Consider the following 18,400-nt stretch of genomic DNA (forward strand, 5'->3'; position numbering starts at 1 on the left):
ACTCCAGTGCGACTTATGTATGGTTTTTTCTTCTTCATTTTGCATTTTTTGGCCCCTGCGACTTTTACTCCGGTGCGACTTATAGTCCGAAAAATACGGTACTTTAGATTTACTTTTTGGTGTCAAAGCGGCAATATAAAGATTTAAAGTCCCTCTATGACTTTTTTCAATGTTTCCAGTAGTGTTTCAATTCTGATTATGAAGTTTTTGTCTTAAAAAGCCATTTTTCATGTTGATCTGAAGCCTCTGTTTCCAAAATCTCCTCTGAGGGGGTGTGGCTTTTGGAGCTCCGCCCCTAATCGCCTCCCCTTCTGTTTGTGCTAGCGGAAATTTCAGCGCTAAATAAGAAGCTGCCTCTCCCCTGATAGATGAGGATGAGCGCGAGTGCCTTGGCAGAAATTTGAATATATTTATGTCGTGTTTTCAAACAGTGAAAAGGTCCAGCTGCTTTCGGTACTTGTTAGAATGTTTATTTTAAAAAACTGCTGAACAGTACGGCCTTTCATTGAGTTGCAGTCCTCTACAGCACAGGCATGGGAAGATGCCATATTTTCTTCTCCCGCACAGCTTAGGATCAGATCAGGGAACTCGCACATGCACTCTTCTTTTTTTTGTTGTCATGACGTCAAAGCGGCTCATTCATTCAAACAGCTGATTTGATTGACAGCAATTTAAAGGGGAAATACTCAGAAATGCAAAAACAAAAAGATTCCTTATTATGTTTGTTCTCTTTCATGAAAAATGGCACACATACATGATAAAAACTCTAAAATGTGTAACTGTTAGAGATTCAGCTTTAGTGTTGTGGTTGATAGAGCCATGCGTTTACCAGTGGGTGTAAAGCCATAAGGTCCATTTCCTTTAGTGTTCTGAAAGGCTTTTGACCACATTTCTTCTGTAATGTGAACCAAATTCTATCTTTGGGATAATGACTCGACCCTGTGAGCAGGCGTCCTGTTCATTGTGTCTTTCCATGCTGTGTGCTCTGTAAAGAAGGGCCAATCTTTATGTTTCTGCTATACCTTAGTGTCAGCCAACTATTTAGAGCAAAAGTAGTTCAGCTCCCAAAAGCTTCAAAGCAAGTAGGGATTTTTTTTTCTGCATTGAAAGAGGTTTGATGTTTCACAGCCAGGAAAGCTGGACATCAGTTGGATCTGTAGTTGCTGGATGTGCCATGAGTGAAGACTAAAACAGATTAAAAGTCTGGTTGCCAATTTAAAAGCCTTTTGAGTTTATAGGTAACAATTTTCAATGTTTTACTTCATATTTGTTAAAGTCAAGGCCTGGGGGCCGGATCCTGGCCTCCGGGTAATTCTATCCGGTCCTCCAAATCATTTTATTTTATTTTATTAATGACCCGATGTTGTCTTGAGCTCATTTCTAACTTGTATAATTTTGACAGAATATATTTATGAAAGTAATTTAAGGTTCAAGTAAATTTATTCTGGAATAATATTCCTGCCTTTTTATTTTTCATAATTATGTTAAAAAGTTACAGTTTTAAAGTTTTAAAAATTAGCATTCTGCTGCTTTTTTGAACTATTTGGGCATTTACTAAAATTTTAGCTAATATTTCAGCTACATGCTAGCTGTTTTGGCAAATAGAGGCTTAAACATTTTTTTAGGCTGTTTTGAAGTTGGACTAATATTTTCACACTAGCCGTTTTGGCTAATTTAGAATTTTTTCTTTTTTTCACGCTATTTTGAAGATTAGATATTTTTCAGCTATATAGTAGGTGTTTTTGCTAACCACTTCTTGGGGTTTTTTGTGGCTAATTTGGCCTTCAGCTAATATTTTAGCTGGCTGTCAGCTTGAGTTTTTTCAGTTATCAGCTTCACCATTTTTAGCTATCAATTTCAGCATCTTCAGCTATCAGCACTATCGTCTTCAGCGGCCAAATTCAGCTTAAGCATTCCCACTAGCATTATTTATTTCATTTGTGACCCCATAATGTTTATTTAGTCAAAACAGGATTGTTTACGTTGACATAATTAAAGTGGAACTCATCATTTAACATCTGACGTGTTTGGATTTTCTTTCAAATGAGGACACCGAGAAGCACAGTCTTAAAAATTTACTTAGCAGAACATTAAATGAAAATCTTGATCCTCCGTTTGATCCCATGTAATCTGGTTTGTGTGCAGAGAGGCCACCCCCCCACCACATACCATCTCTCAGCTGGAAACCTGCAATCCTCAATCAGTGCCAGGGTCTTTGCCGCCGTCTTTGCCTCACTCCGATCCCGTCCCCAGCCAGCTGGAAGGCGCCACAAACAAACAAACTGTTAAAGAAATGGACAGCACACTCTCTTCCGCTCCGGAGAGCACCGAGGTGCGCTACCTAAACGACCAGCCAGCCCTGAATGTTCTCAAGAACCAAGACAGAACTTTCAGGGCAGACTTTAGGAACAGCAAAGAGTCGAGTCCGTTAGCTTCCAATCCGGGATCTTCCCGTCAGGGGGAGAGCACTCCATCCTCGAGCCCGGGCTCGGCCTCCCAGCGGTTGGAGAACTTGAGGCGGCACCAGCCGGACGATAAGCTGGAGAAGCTCAAAGAGCGCATCCGAAGGCAGAGGCAACATCTGGAGGAGGCAGCGGAGAGGGAAAAGCTACAGGGTCGACTGGAACGGCCTGTAGTGACATCTTTGGCGAGCAAGGACGCCGGTTCAAGCAGCACGCCCACGGCCAGAGTACGCAAAGTCGCAGTGGCACCTCCTGCACCAATATACAAAGGTAATTTTTCTTCAACTTTTGCAGCTTTTTTATTTTAACAATTCATTTTTCTATTGTAAAATTGTTCATAGTGATTTTTAATTATAGTTTTGCAGTTTTTAGCAAAAATCAAAAAGCCTGTCGTGTCTCGTGGGCGGCTGATGGTGCGGTTAATGCAAGTGGATGCTTCAGAAAGAGCAGAGAATGAAGACGTTGACCCCGCCCATGGCACTCGCTTTTTCAAACCGCTGGTTTTTGTTTGAATAAAGAAACACTCGGAAAAACAGTTTTAATCCTAAATGATTTTATATTTATCTTCCATCATGAAGAAAAATGCTTCAAGAACATGTTTTTTTTTTTTTGAAGGGGGTCTTAAATAATGCAGGTTTGCATCGTGTTGTGTTTAAAAAAGTGATTAATGATTCACAGGTTTTAACAATGTGGAGACAAAGATCCGAACTCCCGACGGGAATGTTTGGAAGGAGGAAGAATTCCATAACCTCAGCAGGGAAATCTACAGAGACCTCTCTCGTCAGTTTGCAGGTTATATATATATTTATATCTTCTATTGCTTATAACATTTAGTGCGTCCACAAACAATTATTTTAATAGTCAAATAATCACAGAATAGTTTTTCCAATTAGTCAACTAATCGGGTTATGGACAAACTGGATGTAAAACACACATCTTAACCATGATTAGCTTTAAGCTAACTAAAAACTAGAAATTTACCATTACCTGTGATGATGCTATGGGAATGCTGTAAGCTGAATTTGGAAGCTGAAGATGCTGAAATGGATAGTTAGTTAATAGCTGAAAACACTGAAATTGAGAGATGAAAACACTGAAGCTGATAGCCAGCTAAAACACAGTATTGGTTAAATGCCAAACTAGCCTAAAAAACTGAAAAAAGACGAAATTAGTCAAAACAGTCAAAAATATTAGCTAAACTCTCAAGTTGGCTGAAAAAAAAAAAAAAACACCTAAATTAGCCAAGATATCTAGCATGCCGCTGAAATATTGGCCAAACTCAAATTTTCCTAAAAAAATCTGAAAAAACCCTGAATTAGATATAAAATATTTAGTATGTTGCTCAAATACTAGCTTAACGTTGAAAAATAGCCTTAAAAACAAAAATGAATCCTGAATTACCCAAAATAGCTTAGCTAGCATATAGCTGAAATATTAGCTAAACTTTGAAAAATAGCCTTAAAAGTAAAAAAGAATCCTGAATTAGCCAAAATAGCTTAGCTAGCATGTAGCTGAAATATTAGCTAAACTCCAAAATAGCCTTAAAAAACCTTAACGAATGCCAACATATCCAAAAAGCTTGCAGAATGTCATAACTTTTAACTTTACTGCACTCTGACTCCATATAATATAAAGTAACGACTAATCGACTTTTAAATTAGTCGTTGACTATTTTAATAGTCGATTAGTCGACTAATCGTGCCCTAACAACAATGAAAATAGTAGAACCCAGGTTTTTTTCATTAAAGTTATCTTGAGTTTCAGACTCATTAACTTTAATCATTACCACAAGAAAATCAGTTTTTTTAGTATAAATATTTTTTTACCTAATTTGAAATTAGCAGGTTTGGTTTTAGTATTGTGTTCTGCTTTGACTAATATGTGCTAAAATGCTCCATATGGATGGCTGTAATGGAAAATGGCTAAAGAAATTAAAAGTGACCTAAAACTTAAGTGACTTGGAAAAAAACTTATTAAGTTTAGTAGAAACAATAACTTTTAGTGACTGCTGACGTGGCGACTCAATAAACTGTTATGCTTTTTTCTTCTCTACATTTTATGTCTGAACTTTTTGATTAGCTTTTATTGATTCAAGTGTGACAAAGTCTGACAGTTAACTCCATGTGGGTCAATCGTCTGTCTTCCTCTTGTGGTTTTAGAGACAACCTGCCAACGACAAAGGGAACAAAGAAAAGAGAAGTCCAAAGAGAGGAAATCGCCCAAACCGGTTCGGAAGATCCACAGACTTGGTGCTGACTCTGCTTCCAAACCAGGTAAAATGTTAGTCTATACACCTTTGAGAGTGAAAACATTGAAGTGATGTCCAACAGTTGGTGACTAACGAGACAATAAAGACAGACGGCTGAAACGGGACTAAAAGCTTCAGGGCTGCAGAGAAAACTTCCCCTTTCATGCAGTTTCATCAAAAACACACATGACCAGATTTCTCAACTATTTTTATGCATCTAGACTTTAAAAGTGCAAACAGAGAGCCTCAATATGTTGTGTTGATTTATGATTAAATATTTAAATGAGAAATCATAACATGCTTTAATAAAAGATTTTGATCATAGAATCTGCATATATTGAACTAAAATCAATCTGAGAAAAATGTAAAAGTTTCTGCATTTGTGCCAATCATTTGATTATTTTAAGAAGGAAGGACTGTATTTTATATTTAAGCTTATGTTTCCTGTAGAATTGGGCTCTTATGTATGTAATGAAGACACAATTAAACAAAAAAGTATGATTTAAACAATTAAAGACCCACTCCGATCATCTTTTGAGCTCTTTTAAAGTGTTTCTAGTGGTCTTTTAATTATATTTATGCAGTTTTTAGTAAAAATGAAAAAAACCTGTGTAATTTCCTTGGACGGTGAGCGCTGAGCAACCCCGTCCCCCCTTCCCATCTTCGTTCCTGAGAGCTAAGACTAGAGAGCTTGTGGCCCATCAAGCATATTTTCGATGTCACAAATAAGCTTTTTTCAAACTCCAGTTTTTCATCTTCCCCAGATTTACAATAATTTGTTTATAGAAATATTCAAAAGGGTCATTTTGAGTTTGATTTCATTTATATATGTCCTCAGTCATCAGCAAAAGGCCACAAGAACATGTTAAAAACACAGTTTTCATCAGAGTGAGTCTTTACAAAATAATGTAGATTAACAAACTCTCAATGATTAGTGCAACTTAGTTGTTGATCGTTGTTATTTTATAAAAAGATCAAATCCTTAAAAGTCTTCCTGTGTTGTTACTTTAGAGGCTGTTGCACACAGAAAATACACATTTACACACTATATTCTGAGGGTTAATACACACAAATACTTTCAATACGAGTATTTCAAGACAAAATTTCAACATTTTTTGTTTTTTTTATTTTGTTTCCACATACATTATTTTTCCAATTTAAAAAGATGGTGAAATTAAGGAAAACTAAAGATGCATAAAAAATATATTTAGTGTTTTACTTTGACAGATTTCCTATTTTACTATTTTAATTCTTAATTGATATAAATCCATCAAATAGCTGTCTTAAAAAAACAATTTTGGCTTTTGTATATATATATATATATATATATATATATATATATAATATTTAGTGGCTGTGAGAATTGTTTTAGCCAATAGGAAGTGTTCTTTTGCAACTGCATACAAGAGTCCCATGTGAACTTTTATTTATGGTCACTTTCTGGGAAATAAGATGATGAAACCAAACACCTCCCTTGTTCCATCGTTCCTAGCAGTTAGAGTAGATCGTTCTTTTGTTCTGTTTTCTCCTTCATCTTCTTCTTCATCATTTCTGTTTTTCAGTTTTTAATTACTTGTTCAATTCTTTTTTATTTATATAGCCCAAGATCACAAATTTCACGATATAAGGAGTCTCAAAGCTTGACATTGTTTAGGTAAACTCATCTAAAAATAAAGTGCAGTAAATAAGACTGAAACCTTGAACTGCTCGTTGCTTTTAGCTCCGGTTTTCTCTGACTTTAGCGTTTCTTCAAACTTCGTGCTGGTTTCTGTTTCATGCTGGAACAAAACTATAAATAACCTTCAGAAAGTCTGGCCATTCTCACTCTGCTCGACCATTCAGCATAAACAGCTGCTTGCTTTGCTGATTGATGGTTTCATTATCAGGAACTTTTCTTAAAAAAATGCACACATGATACAACTTTGCCTGAAGATTTTTTCCAACTAAGGAAAGATAACAAGGAAGCCATTATGAAAATAAAAAAAGAACTAGTTGTTGTCTAGAAAATCTACATGTGACCTTAAGATAGTCCAAAAAAATTCCTTACAACTTCAGTGGCCTTTTCATTTACTGGTAATATTTATTTGAATACTGCAAGACAAACACATTTTTAAAACTCATTTCCTTGATGATCTTCTACCTGAGTGAACTGACATTCCTTTTATAAAGTAAATTCAAAGTGGTCAAATGTGTAATATTCATGATTAAATCTATACACAACTCAATTATTCACATTGGAGGAAAAAAACGAAATTTTTTTGTTGTCTATGCACATTACGTTTCCTTTTTATCAGACAAATGTAAGGATAAATAAGTATAAATATGTAGATCAAGGTACATCTTTATTCAGATATTTATATATTTGTCTTATCATAAAACAAATTAAGATTCTTCTTGAAATCAATATTTCTTTGAGTTTTAGAGTCATATTTAAAATTTTAGTTATATACTTATAAATAAGTTTGTATTTCCTAAGGTTTTATTTCTTTTTTGCAGTGATCAGTCCAGCATCGTGGCGGGACGGTCAAAAGCTGGTAAAGATGGTTCTGGGTCCAGTTCCCAAGTCGCCCAGAGAAGAGGCCCGCTCCAGTTCAGCTGACAGACGGAGTCGAACAGGTGGGGCTGAGGAATCTGAACTCTTCCCTTTCGTGCACGCTCTGCACCACGAGCAGCCACAAGAACTTGGAGATACGCAAAAGAAAATGTCATTTAAGAGTTCATCTAACTTAAAAACAAGAATTTAACTGGATCTTAAAATCATTTAATGGATCATTTAGATACTATGGGAGTTATTTTAATCTAAATGTTTGAAATTCAGAGGATAATGTCATAGTTCTCCAGGGCAGTTTTCATTTGCCAAAACTTTTGTTTTAATGAACAAACAAACAAACTAGATAGAGGTTTGTGTTCTTTGATGATAGACTTTAGTACAATTGAAATTGTGTTCCCTCGTTTATCCTGAGAGTCTAAAAATAACTCCCAATAGGTGAAATCAGCAATATAGGATTACAGATTTTTTTAAGGCTTTAAAACTGCAGAGAAAATTGATCCATCTCATTTGTGTCTGCGTAATTCAAGATTGTATTCACCTGTACAAAATTTACAGAATACATTTTACACACACACAACTTGAAACTAACTAGGGCTGCCACGATTATTCGACTAATCGACGACTAATCGACTATCAAAATAGTCGACGACTAATTTGGTCGTCGAAGCGTCGTTTTTTGTTTGTTTTTTTTCCTTGTTTTGATCTTAAAACTACGGTCCTAATGCCGGGTCTGCCATTCTCTTTGTCACACATGCGCAGTGGTGCTAATCCGGTCAGCAGTGACGTCACAGGAAGTTCCCGATAGGCTCATAACAACACGCTCGCTAAAGAATGTGGGGAACATAAGGAAAATAAAAGTGTCAAATGTAATTTCTGCACGACAGAACTTGTGTTCCATGAGAGCACGATGGTGATAAATGATCACCTGAAGATGAAGAATGTTGTGACAGAGTTTGATCACGCTGAACAGAGAGCTTCGTCTAGCTAAGCTAACATCAACGCTAATACAGCTAGCGCTACCGCGGCTGTCATTACTGCACTGTTTGGAGATGAACCAGAAGATCTGCAGCAGATCCGTGTCTACGGTGCTTCTGTCTGCATGGGGGACGTTTCATAATCTGCGCTCTTCTAACCAAACGCCGCAAGGACGGCGGGGATAATGGGTTTACACTGGAAATGGACCGCTCGTCAAAGGGTTCATTCATATTCCACGCCGGGATCACGTCGTTCGGTTCAAAGAGCGGATTATGAAACATTCACCGCGCAGACAGAGAGGCTGTGTGTCGGTACGGATCTGCTGCAGAGTTGTGGAACGATTTAAAACTACGAGTCCCAGAAGTGAAGTAGCTCACCTAAAAGTCCAGAGCTAAGTTTACAAGTGTAGCATTACATTATCTGCATTAAGCTACAATTAAATGTAACTTAAAGTCACAAAAACAACAACAAACAGCAAAACAACCACAACATTAAAGAAGTAACACAGATTTATGGGTTCTCCCCCAAACTGAAAATATGAAGTATCGGTCTGCGCATGTGCAGTGGATGAAAGAATGAAAGTACTGATGTACATTCTAACATCCCCTGCTTTTCTCCCTTTTTAAAAATATAATTTTCTCCCTTTTTATTTATTTTCTTTGTTTCTATGGGCATCCTCAGGTTTTATATGTATAGGAATATCTTCAGTTCAAAGATGTTATTAGTGTTTTGTTTAATAAATGGGCCTCAGTCAGTAAATATTTTGAGTGTGTTTATATCTGCAAATAGCTTTTGAAATACTTTTTACATTTTATTAAATATGTTTTAAAGCTTTAAAAAAAGAATTGCAGGCTTTTAATAAGTTTTCTGTAGTTGATTCAGATTACCTCATTTGATTTAAGTCTTGTTTTAATGCCAGAAACAAATGAAGGAGAAAAGCTGCATGATTCTTTATAAGATTAATAAACTATTGTCTTTATTTTAGTTAGAATATAGCTTAAAGACCTCAAGTTTAAAGATAATGACGGTTAAGATGAGTGTTTTACATCCAGTCGCCGCACAAACCGATTAGTCGACTAATCGAAAAAAATAGTCGGAGAATAGTCGACTATTGAAATAATCGTTTGTGGCAGCCCTAAAACTAACTAATATCTGGTGAAAACTTGACATTTTCCCACCTTCTTAAACAGATGTGTCCTGTAGCGACTTCAATAAAAAGCAAAAATAACTTTTATTAATGAATAAATGTAATCAAATCAACTTAAGATAACTTGTACTTTATAATTGTACGTATTATATGCAAAAGGAAAAAGCACAGAAGGGGCAAAAAAAGTGGCAACCCAGCTCACCCTCTTAACTTACAGGTGCAAAATCAACAGGTGAGTTAAAATCACAAAAAAATGTCTCCGCCCACAAACGTGTAAGCCATCAGACCGTAAACAATACTATAATCCTAAAACAATATTCTTTCACCTTAATGCAAACAGTCGAATTCATGGCTCCCATATGAGGGGCCGTACAAGACATTATTTATTCTGAACCATTGACAGTCAGATATACTCTCTTTCGCGGCTCCTCATACTCCTACATGGTGCAATAGCTGACATAAAAAGTCAAAATATGTGTTTTTAAAACACTAAAGTTTCTCTATTTTCATCGCTCCCACGCGGCTGCGCTTTCCCTGTTAGTTCTTCCGCGAGCGCCGGTTTGTGTCACGGCTGTAGGACCTCGCCCCGTCTGTTATCGGCGTGACTGGGATTTGTGTGTTTAGTTAGTTTTAAGCTGCTGTAATTTAAAGTTGTGCATGTGTAAATTATATTTTTAATGTTGTAATTTTTGTACATGTAAATACACTATTGCAAGTGCACACAGTGACACACAAAATGTATTGTATGAGTTACAAATTAAGAATTATGCAACACATCCAAAGTTGCACACAAACAGGCAAAAAGAAGTTACAAAAATTACACACACAAATCGGATGGAACTATATTCTCGACATTTAAAACCCCTCTCTACACACTTTTCCACTTTTCTCTCTTGTCTAATATTATAGAAGGAAAACAAAGATTCACTAGTGAACAAAGATATGTGTAGATTTATCAAACTGAACACATTCTGTACAAGAGACATGACAAAAAGGCAAAATTGCACTGAAAACAATCTGTGAAACGGCAGGACCGTCAAAGGTGAATAATGAAATAGCGAGGGACCACTGTGTAGCATTTTACGAATTAAGCTGTATATTATAAAAATTATAACCAATGGAATATGTGAGCGACTACTATATTCGTAGTATTCATTTAGCCTGAGTTCTAGCTTATTCAGGGTCCTTAATGATTTAGATTTTTTTTTAAACTGTGTTTATATCTGTAAATGCTCACAAATGGAGTCTCCAAAGCTTTCACGTTTTATTATAAACCCATCCCTCATTGCAACAACAGTCACTACTGAGCAGAAGGAATTGAAATTGACAGTTTTTCATGACTGAATGCACAGCGTGACTTGATTTTCGCAGACAGCCTCAAATGCAATGTGCATCTACTGCGGATAAAAGCAGAGAATGCACTGAAGCCTACTGCAGACATGTCTGGAATAGATGCTGCATTGAAATCATAAATTTAAAGCCTTAGAAAAGTCTTCAAAGTGAGCCTTCTCCCCGGCACAGTGCAGATCCCCTTGGGGTTAATTATGGATGTCAGTTTTCTAATTTAGTGGAGTCGTAGCTGTCGTAGCATCAATTGATCTCCGCCCCCAAGCTGTGACAGACGTTTTTACTCTGCTGTTATTACCGGAGAAAGTGAGACTTTAAGAATTTTATTAATTTGTTATATAATTCTAAATGTAGATAGTTGATGAGAACCAAAATCTTTGGTGGAAATGTTTCCTTGTTAATACAGGAGAAGATTTTTCTGGTTCTGTGGTCCATTTTTGTGTGTGTTTTTTTTTCTCTTTTCTCAATGGACCTCTAACCATAGTCTTGTCTGGCTTGTTCACCAGCTTCCCGCCATTACTCTGACGCAGATTTAGAACCAAGAAGGAGCTCTCGCCAAAACAGTAGAGAACGACCACAAAGTGGATTTCAAACAAAACCCAGGACCCCGGAGGAAACTCCGGGTGTGAACACTGGCCTGTTGTCGGCAGACATCCGGGGCATCCTGGATGATCTTCAGCTGGATTGCAAAGTGTCAGAGAAGGAACAGAGAGCGTGTAAAAGCTCCCGAGGTAGAACTAGTAGCAGAAGAGGAAGACCGTCTCAAACAAGGACACCGGTCTCTGCCTGGGGGGCAAATCCCTGCCCGAGGACAAGCCGCAGCGCCAGCCCTGGTACACGACGGCCAGACAGCAGCGGCGTCGCTGACAGAGGCCACAAGAAGCGACATTATGATGCCGATTCAGTTCGACAGTACATCGCACGGCAACAGGAGGAGAGGAAGAAGCGACAGGCAGAGCAGAGAAGGGCACAAATGGAGGAAGTGGAGAGAAAAACTCTGAGGTTGAAGGAGCTCTACAAAAAGCAAAGAGAAGTTGCTAAACCTGCAGCCCTTTCAGCGGAGGCGTCTGTGGCTCCTGTTCAAAAGAGGTTACAGGAGACCTACACCAAACTGATGCTGGAGGAGGCTCAGCTGGGAGAGGAGGCCATGCAGGAGCCAGATGATCGCTCCACTCAAATGGTATCGTATCTGCAAACATGGTTACATCTTTTCTTAAAGTATATTAAAAACACTCAAAAGTAAAATATACATTCTAGGAGGGCTTCCATGATAAGTGACTACTAAAATAGTCAACATAATCGGGACAAATCGAATGTCGACTACTAAAATAGTCGACATAAATGTGACTAATCGACTATGTTGACTATTTTAATAGTTGACATAGTCGTGACTAATTGACTATATTGACTACTAAAATAGTCGAAACAATCATAACTAATCGACTGTCGACTACAAAAATTGTTGACATAATCGTGACTAATCAACTATGTGAACTATTTTAATATTTGACATAGTCGTGTCTAATTGACTATGTCAATTACTAAAATAGTCGAAACAATCACGACTAATCGACAGTCGACTACAAAAATTGTCGACATAAATGTGACTAATCAACTATGTGGACTATTTTAACAGTTGACATAGTCGTGACTAATTGACTATGTGGAGTACTAAAATAATCGACATAATCGTGACTTGTCGACTACTAAAATAGTCGACATAATCATGACTACTCAACTATGTCTAATCTTTTAGTAGTTGACATAGTGGTGACTAATTGACTATATTGACTACTGAAATAGTCGAAATAGCTGTGACTAATCGACTATGTTGACTACTAAAATAGCCAACACAATCGTGACTAATCGACAATGTCAACTACTAAAATAATTGACATAATCATGACAAATCAACTATGTCGACTACTAAAATAATCGACATAATCGTGACAAATCAACTATGTAGACTACTAAAATAACCAATATAATCGTGACAAATCGACTATGTCGACTATTTTAATATTTGACGTAGTCGTGACTAATTGACTATGTCAACTACTAAAATAATCGACATAATCGTGACTGACTATGTCGACTACAAAACTAATCGACATAATCATGACTAATCAACTATGTTGACTACTAAAATAGTCAACATAATCATGATTAATCGACTATTTCGGCTCTTTTTATAGCTGACATAGTCGTGACTAATTGGCTATGTTGACTACTAAAATAGTCATCAACTAACTTAATAGTCGACTAGTCGTTTTTCTTTTCCTTTTCCTTTTTTTTTTAAATCTCAAACCTTTGGTGCGTGCAGTAGTGCTAATCCGGATCAGTTATGATGTCACAGGACGTTACTGGAAGACTTGGGTACCATAACAACACGCCGACGGAGCTTGAAAGTGAGAAGTATAAAAATCTAGAATAAAAGACAGAAGTATCCAAAGCAATATCTGCAAGGCAGATCTTGTGTTCCATGGTAGCACTATGGTGATGCATGAACACCTGAAGAGGAAGCACATTGTGAAACGCTGAAGAGGGATCATCCTTTAGTTAAACTAACATTAGCACAAACGTATTAGCTGAATGTTTCATGTGCATCTCTGCAACCTCTACTCCATCAAAATTTCTTTTCATAAAGATTAAACACTTCAAGTTTAAAGCTAATGATGGTTAAGATGTGTGTTTTACATGCAGTTTATGAATGACTTGATTAGTCGACTAATCAGCAAAATAATCCGTGATTGGTCGACTATTGAAATGATTGTTTGTGGCAGCCATAGTTGTAGGATTGCTTAGAAAACTCATTTTCTTTGAGCTGATTAATAAGTGATCTTTTACAGATGCCCATGTACCAGCCTTCAGGAGAGTCTGACAAGGAGAACAAAAGACTAGAAGCTCTACAAAGCCCCTCAAGCAGTGATAAGTCTTTAAATGACCTGGCACCACCGCCTTTATCAAGGTATTTCATCGCTACAACAATATTTTGTTCACAAATTCGATTACTTTTACCACAAATGTTCCCATTAAACTTCTGATTTTAATTGTGAAAGTTGTTGATTTTTTCCATTCTTCTCTGAAATGTTCTTCAGGAACGACCTTGATGCAGAAGTCGCCACTTTCCTTCCACCCGACCGTTCAAATGCAGCTGCTCATCACATGACCGGTCCCAGCAGCCACGCCGCTGCGTCTTCAAACGAGCATCTGCTCTCTCAGCTTTTAAGGCTGGAGGCAGCAGTGGCCGCTAGTAATATGAAGCACGCCGTACCACCGGCGTCTTCCGCCAAATCGCAGTCCAAAATGTCACGCATTGAAGCCTTAAAGGCCACCGCAGCATCCCTCTCCAACCGCATTGAAAGCGAAGCGCGGAAGCTCGCCGGCCAGGGGATCAACTACGGCGCCACAACTTCATTGGACGTTGATACCGTTTTGGCCCCTGGAACTTCTAATGGCGTTCATGGCTGGAAAGGAACGGTTCCTTATGCTTCAGAGAGCCCCGCGTCTCCGAGGACCCAGAGGGTTTTATCAAGCACAGGTCATAGGTCATACAACGACGACGCTCTTCCAGGAGCCGGGAATCTGCACGACTTTAGGGAGAGTAAAGAAATAACTCACAATGGTTTGACAAATCTGGACAGACTTTCTCCTGATTTAGAAAAGTCCGCCTTTAACAGTTACATACATAAAAGGAGAATCGCTGGTGGTCTGGAGATGGATGACAGAACAAACAATGTGGCGCCTCAGTTTAACGATGAGGAGAATTTTCATGATTCCAGTGCCGGCTCCATCAGCGAGGGACCTCTTCTAAGTGAAGGGAGTTTTTCCCAAGATGAAATATCCCCCCCGCGACACCCCAAACCCGATTATCTGAAGGCAGCAGACCACCGTGCCAGTCAGAAAAGAGACAACCAGCGACTGCTGGAGTTTCAGAGAGAGGCGGCCATGAGCTCGGCCTTGAGCCCGCCGCAGCTGGAGAACAGCAAAGCACACTGGGAGGAGCTGAATAAAGGAAGCCCTCTGAGTGTCATCAACATTTTCACTAAAAATCTTCAAGGTGAGTAAACAGCATGCAAGATTCAGTCTTAAAAGATTGGAAGATGGAGAAGTTTCCATGCAGCAAACCTTTCATGACCCTAGAAAGGGTTTGGATGTGACATTATAAATACTTCTTGAGTCAAAGGATTTGTGACAGTTTTATTGCTTACTCCACATCTCTGTATTTGAATTAAAAATATATTTTTTTTCCAAAAAGACAAAAGCTAAAGTATTTGAGGACCTTGTTAAGAATTCATTATATTCACCTGCTGAATCCTGAGCCGTTTTTTTCCCTCTGAAGAGCCACCGTCCACATCGCAGCTTCATTTCCACATTTAAGAGCTCACATTTGAAAAGCAACTGTCAACAAAACATGATCGTATTTATATATCTATTCTTGCTGGGATCCCACTATTTCTCCAAGCAATCTAAACAGCAGTGAATATGTTTGAGTTTTTTGAGGGAGTAGATACAGTTTCTAAAATTAAATGTCGTGCTTTTCTGGTCATTTTCAGAGAAAAGCAAACCTTCTTTAATCTTCTCTGTATTTTTCTAACAACACCTTAGAAAAGCTTTCCTTCCCACATATAAATCTCCACATTGAATGGCACTTAAAATGATTTGTGTGATTGCTTAGTAAGCATTCACACATAGTGATTCTCCTGCTCCTTTCTATATGTTTTGAGCACGTAAAAACTCAATCACACTTTCATAGATTTCAGAAATCTTGACATCACTGCTTATATTATTGTTATTCATAAACTTTATAGTTTTTTTAAATATAAATTGAGATATGCCCTATAGGAAATAATGAGAAAGTCTTCAAATTCTGTATTTTTACTTAGATTTGTAACAAGCCTTTAAATATAATTATTTATATTTTCATCTTTGATAGTAATTTTCAAAAAATGTGGCATTGAGCTGTTTTATTAGCATTATGCTAGCAGATTTGACTAATTTGTTATCTAGTGAAGATTTTTATGCTAATTTAAGTCAAGCTTTTATTTTAGCAACATGCTAACTTTTGTGACTAATTTAGTTTACTGAAGAATTTTAGGCTGTTTTGGAGTTTAGCTAGTATTTAGGCAACATGCTAGCTCTTTGGCTAATTTAGAGTTTTACTTATATTTTAGCAATATGCTAACAATTTTGACTAATTTAGTTTACTGAGAAATTTTTGGCTATTTTGCAGTTTTACTAGTATTTAAGCAATGTGCTAACTTTTTTGGCTAGTTTGGCCTCTACTGAGGTTTTTATGCTAATTCTGAGTTTAGCTCCTATTTTAGCAATGTGCTAACGTTTTTGAATGATTTAGTTTATTGAGGAGTTTTGTCTATTTTGGAGTTTAGCTAGTATTTAAGCAATGTACTAGCTAATGTGGCCTCTACAGGGTTTTTTTTAATGCTAATTTGACGTTTAGCTAATATTTCAGCAACATGTCACCTTTTTTGGCTAATTTGTTATCTACTGAGGTTTTTTAGGCTAATTTAGAGTTTAGCTTCTATTTTCGCAACATGCTAACGTTTTGACTAATTGAGTTTACTGAGGAATTTTTGGCTAATTAGGAATTTAGCTAATATTTGACCAATGTGCTAACATTTTGGTCAATTTGTCATCTACTGAGGTTTTTATAGGCTAATTTAGTGTATTGCTTCTATCTTAGCTACAGGCTAACATTTTGGAATAATTCAGTTTTTTGTGGCATTTTGGCTATTTTTGAATCTAATTAGTATTTAAGCAACAAGATAGCTTTTTTGTCTTATTTGTCATCTAGCTCATATTTAAGCAACACACCAAATATTTTTGCAAAATTGACCTGTATTAGGAATTTTAAGCAAGTTTACTACCAATTTTTCAAAATTTTAAATAAACTTCTGTGCTCTTTTAATAGTTATTTAACAAAATTTCCAGTCTTTTAGCAAATTTAACATTTAGCAAATAGCTTTTGCGTTTTTAACAAATCACCTCAGCAATTAAAGTAAATTGAGTTAACATTTTCAGCAAAAAGCTTCAGCGTCTTCAGCAAACATTCAGCAAAAGGCGTTCACACTAGCATTATATCAGGTAATGCAACTAGTTTATTTAGCATTTAATTTCAGTGTTTAAAACAAACATAAGAAAGAAAGTCAACCATTGATTGATCCTTATTATTTAAGATTTTTAAAGTCTAGTGTTGATGATTTCTCTGTTTTGTTCACATTCCTTTGCAGTGAATGAGAGAAATGTGGAGCCAAATTCCCCCCGCTCCAGTTCTTTGCATTCTGATAACGGCCATGGGAGTCCTGCAGTTTATGAAGAAGACTTTGTTTCATCGCAAAGCAGCAAAGCCAGTGAGCAGCTGAAGAGAGGAACCAACTCATCTAGGTATTTAAGCAGAGAGAAGAGAAACACATCTGTGTTCTGACCACTGGGTGGCGTCTGAGTCTCACAAAAGAGATTTCTGGAGGATTTTATTTGCTTACAGAAGAGTAAATCCTGGATTCTCCTCAGCTTAGCGGGTTTTCCAGTCTGACCACAGAAAGGCTTTAAATCTGATGCCATTCTTGCCAAATATGAACATTTTAAAACAAAGTATTACAACTACTATAGTGATTTTTAATTTTGTTTTTGGTAAAAAGGATATTTGATCATAATCACTCTTTCTTCCTTTTCTGTTAGCACAAAGAACCACTTTGACGAGTTGATGAGAAGATACCCATATGAAAAAGGTCTGGGAGGTTCTGCTTCTCATTCCCCCCACCGGTCCTCCGGATCAACCTCTTCGCCTTCCAGGCACTCCACCAAACAAAGACGTGAGCCCTCCACCTTCATTTGTGGATATATCAGTAAAAGTGATATCTGTTTTTAGGCCAGTAAAGTCGTGTCAGTCTGTAAAAGCATCTGTTGTGTGCAGGAATAGTTTCAGATCAGAGTGACGCCACTCTGGTGGGAGAGCAGAGGAGCTCGTGCTCCACGCCATCAGAGGCGCTTTCATCGGACGCAAGAAAAAGGGGTACAGACAGAAGCTCCGCTGACGCCCAGAGAGTCAGATCTCATGACACCTCCAGGGAAAACAAAGGCCACTCCCCAGAAAGGTAAGATATAGTTTTGGTTATTCTAACCTCCAGGTTTCTCAAGTATAGTATTCTGCACTGTGCAGTCTTCAGTCATGTGACTTTCTGTTTTTACAGCTGTCAGATAAAAAAAGCAGAATACAGTAGACTTTTGTTGAGCTGGAGCTTCCTGACTAGTTTCAGAGGAAAGTCGGCTTCACCGCAACCTGGGCCTCCTGCCAAAGGAAAATTGTTCTCCTTTTTAATCTCAGTGTGAAGTAGTGACATCTGATCCGAAATAGTATTCTCCTGTCCAGGTGGCAGATTCTTTAGATTCTGTGGCGTCAGTGTCCAACATAGTGGAGGCATTGACTTCAGACTGGAATATTGCAGTCCTACTGCTGTTAAAAGGAATGACATTAAAGTGTAAAGCATACGAGTCAAAGTCGAGGCCCGGGGGCCGGATCCGGCCCTCCAGATCATTTTATCTTATTGTTATTAATGGCCTGATTTTATCTTGTGCTTATTTCTATCTTGTATAATTTTGACAAAATGTATTTTTATGGAGAGTAAAATATTGAAAGTTATTTAAAGTTC

At 37.4% G+C, this 18,400-nt stretch overlaps 1 protein-coding gene across 7 annotated transcripts in view; it reads left to right on the forward strand.

Annotated features, from left to right (window-relative positions):
• cep350 (centrosomal protein 350) overlaps positions 1 to 18,400 on the forward strand; it is a 52,231-nt gene that overhangs the window by 5,127 nt on the left and 28,704 nt on the right. For all 7 annotated transcript variants that reach the window (XM_024278917.2, XM_024278920.2, XM_024278922.2 and 4 more), the window contains 10 exons: positions 2,146 to 2,732; positions 3,141 to 3,254; positions 4,622 to 4,735; positions 7,207 to 7,326; positions 11,237 to 11,910; positions 13,580 to 13,698; positions 13,829 to 14,790; positions 16,982 to 17,135; positions 17,430 to 17,563; positions 17,665 to 17,845. In XM_024278917.2, the coding sequence (XP_024134685.1) occupies positions 2,146 to 2,732; positions 3,141 to 3,254; positions 4,622 to 4,735; positions 7,207 to 7,326; positions 11,237 to 11,910; positions 13,580 to 13,698; positions 13,829 to 14,790; positions 16,982 to 17,135; positions 17,430 to 17,563; positions 17,665 to 17,845 (3,159 nt within the window). The remainder of the gene's footprint in view (positions 1 to 2,145; positions 2,733 to 3,140; positions 3,255 to 4,621; positions 4,736 to 7,206; positions 7,327 to 11,236; positions 11,911 to 13,579; positions 13,699 to 13,828; positions 14,791 to 16,981; positions 17,136 to 17,429; positions 17,564 to 17,664; positions 17,846 to 18,400) is intronic.

The sequence above is a fragment of the Oryzias melastigma genome, linkage group LG4, assembly GCF_002922805.2.
Source record: "Oryzias melastigma strain HK-1 linkage group LG4, ASM292280v2, whole genome shotgun sequence".
Lineage (NCBI taxonomy): Eukaryota > Metazoa > Chordata > Actinopteri > Beloniformes > Adrianichthyidae > Oryzias > Oryzias melastigma.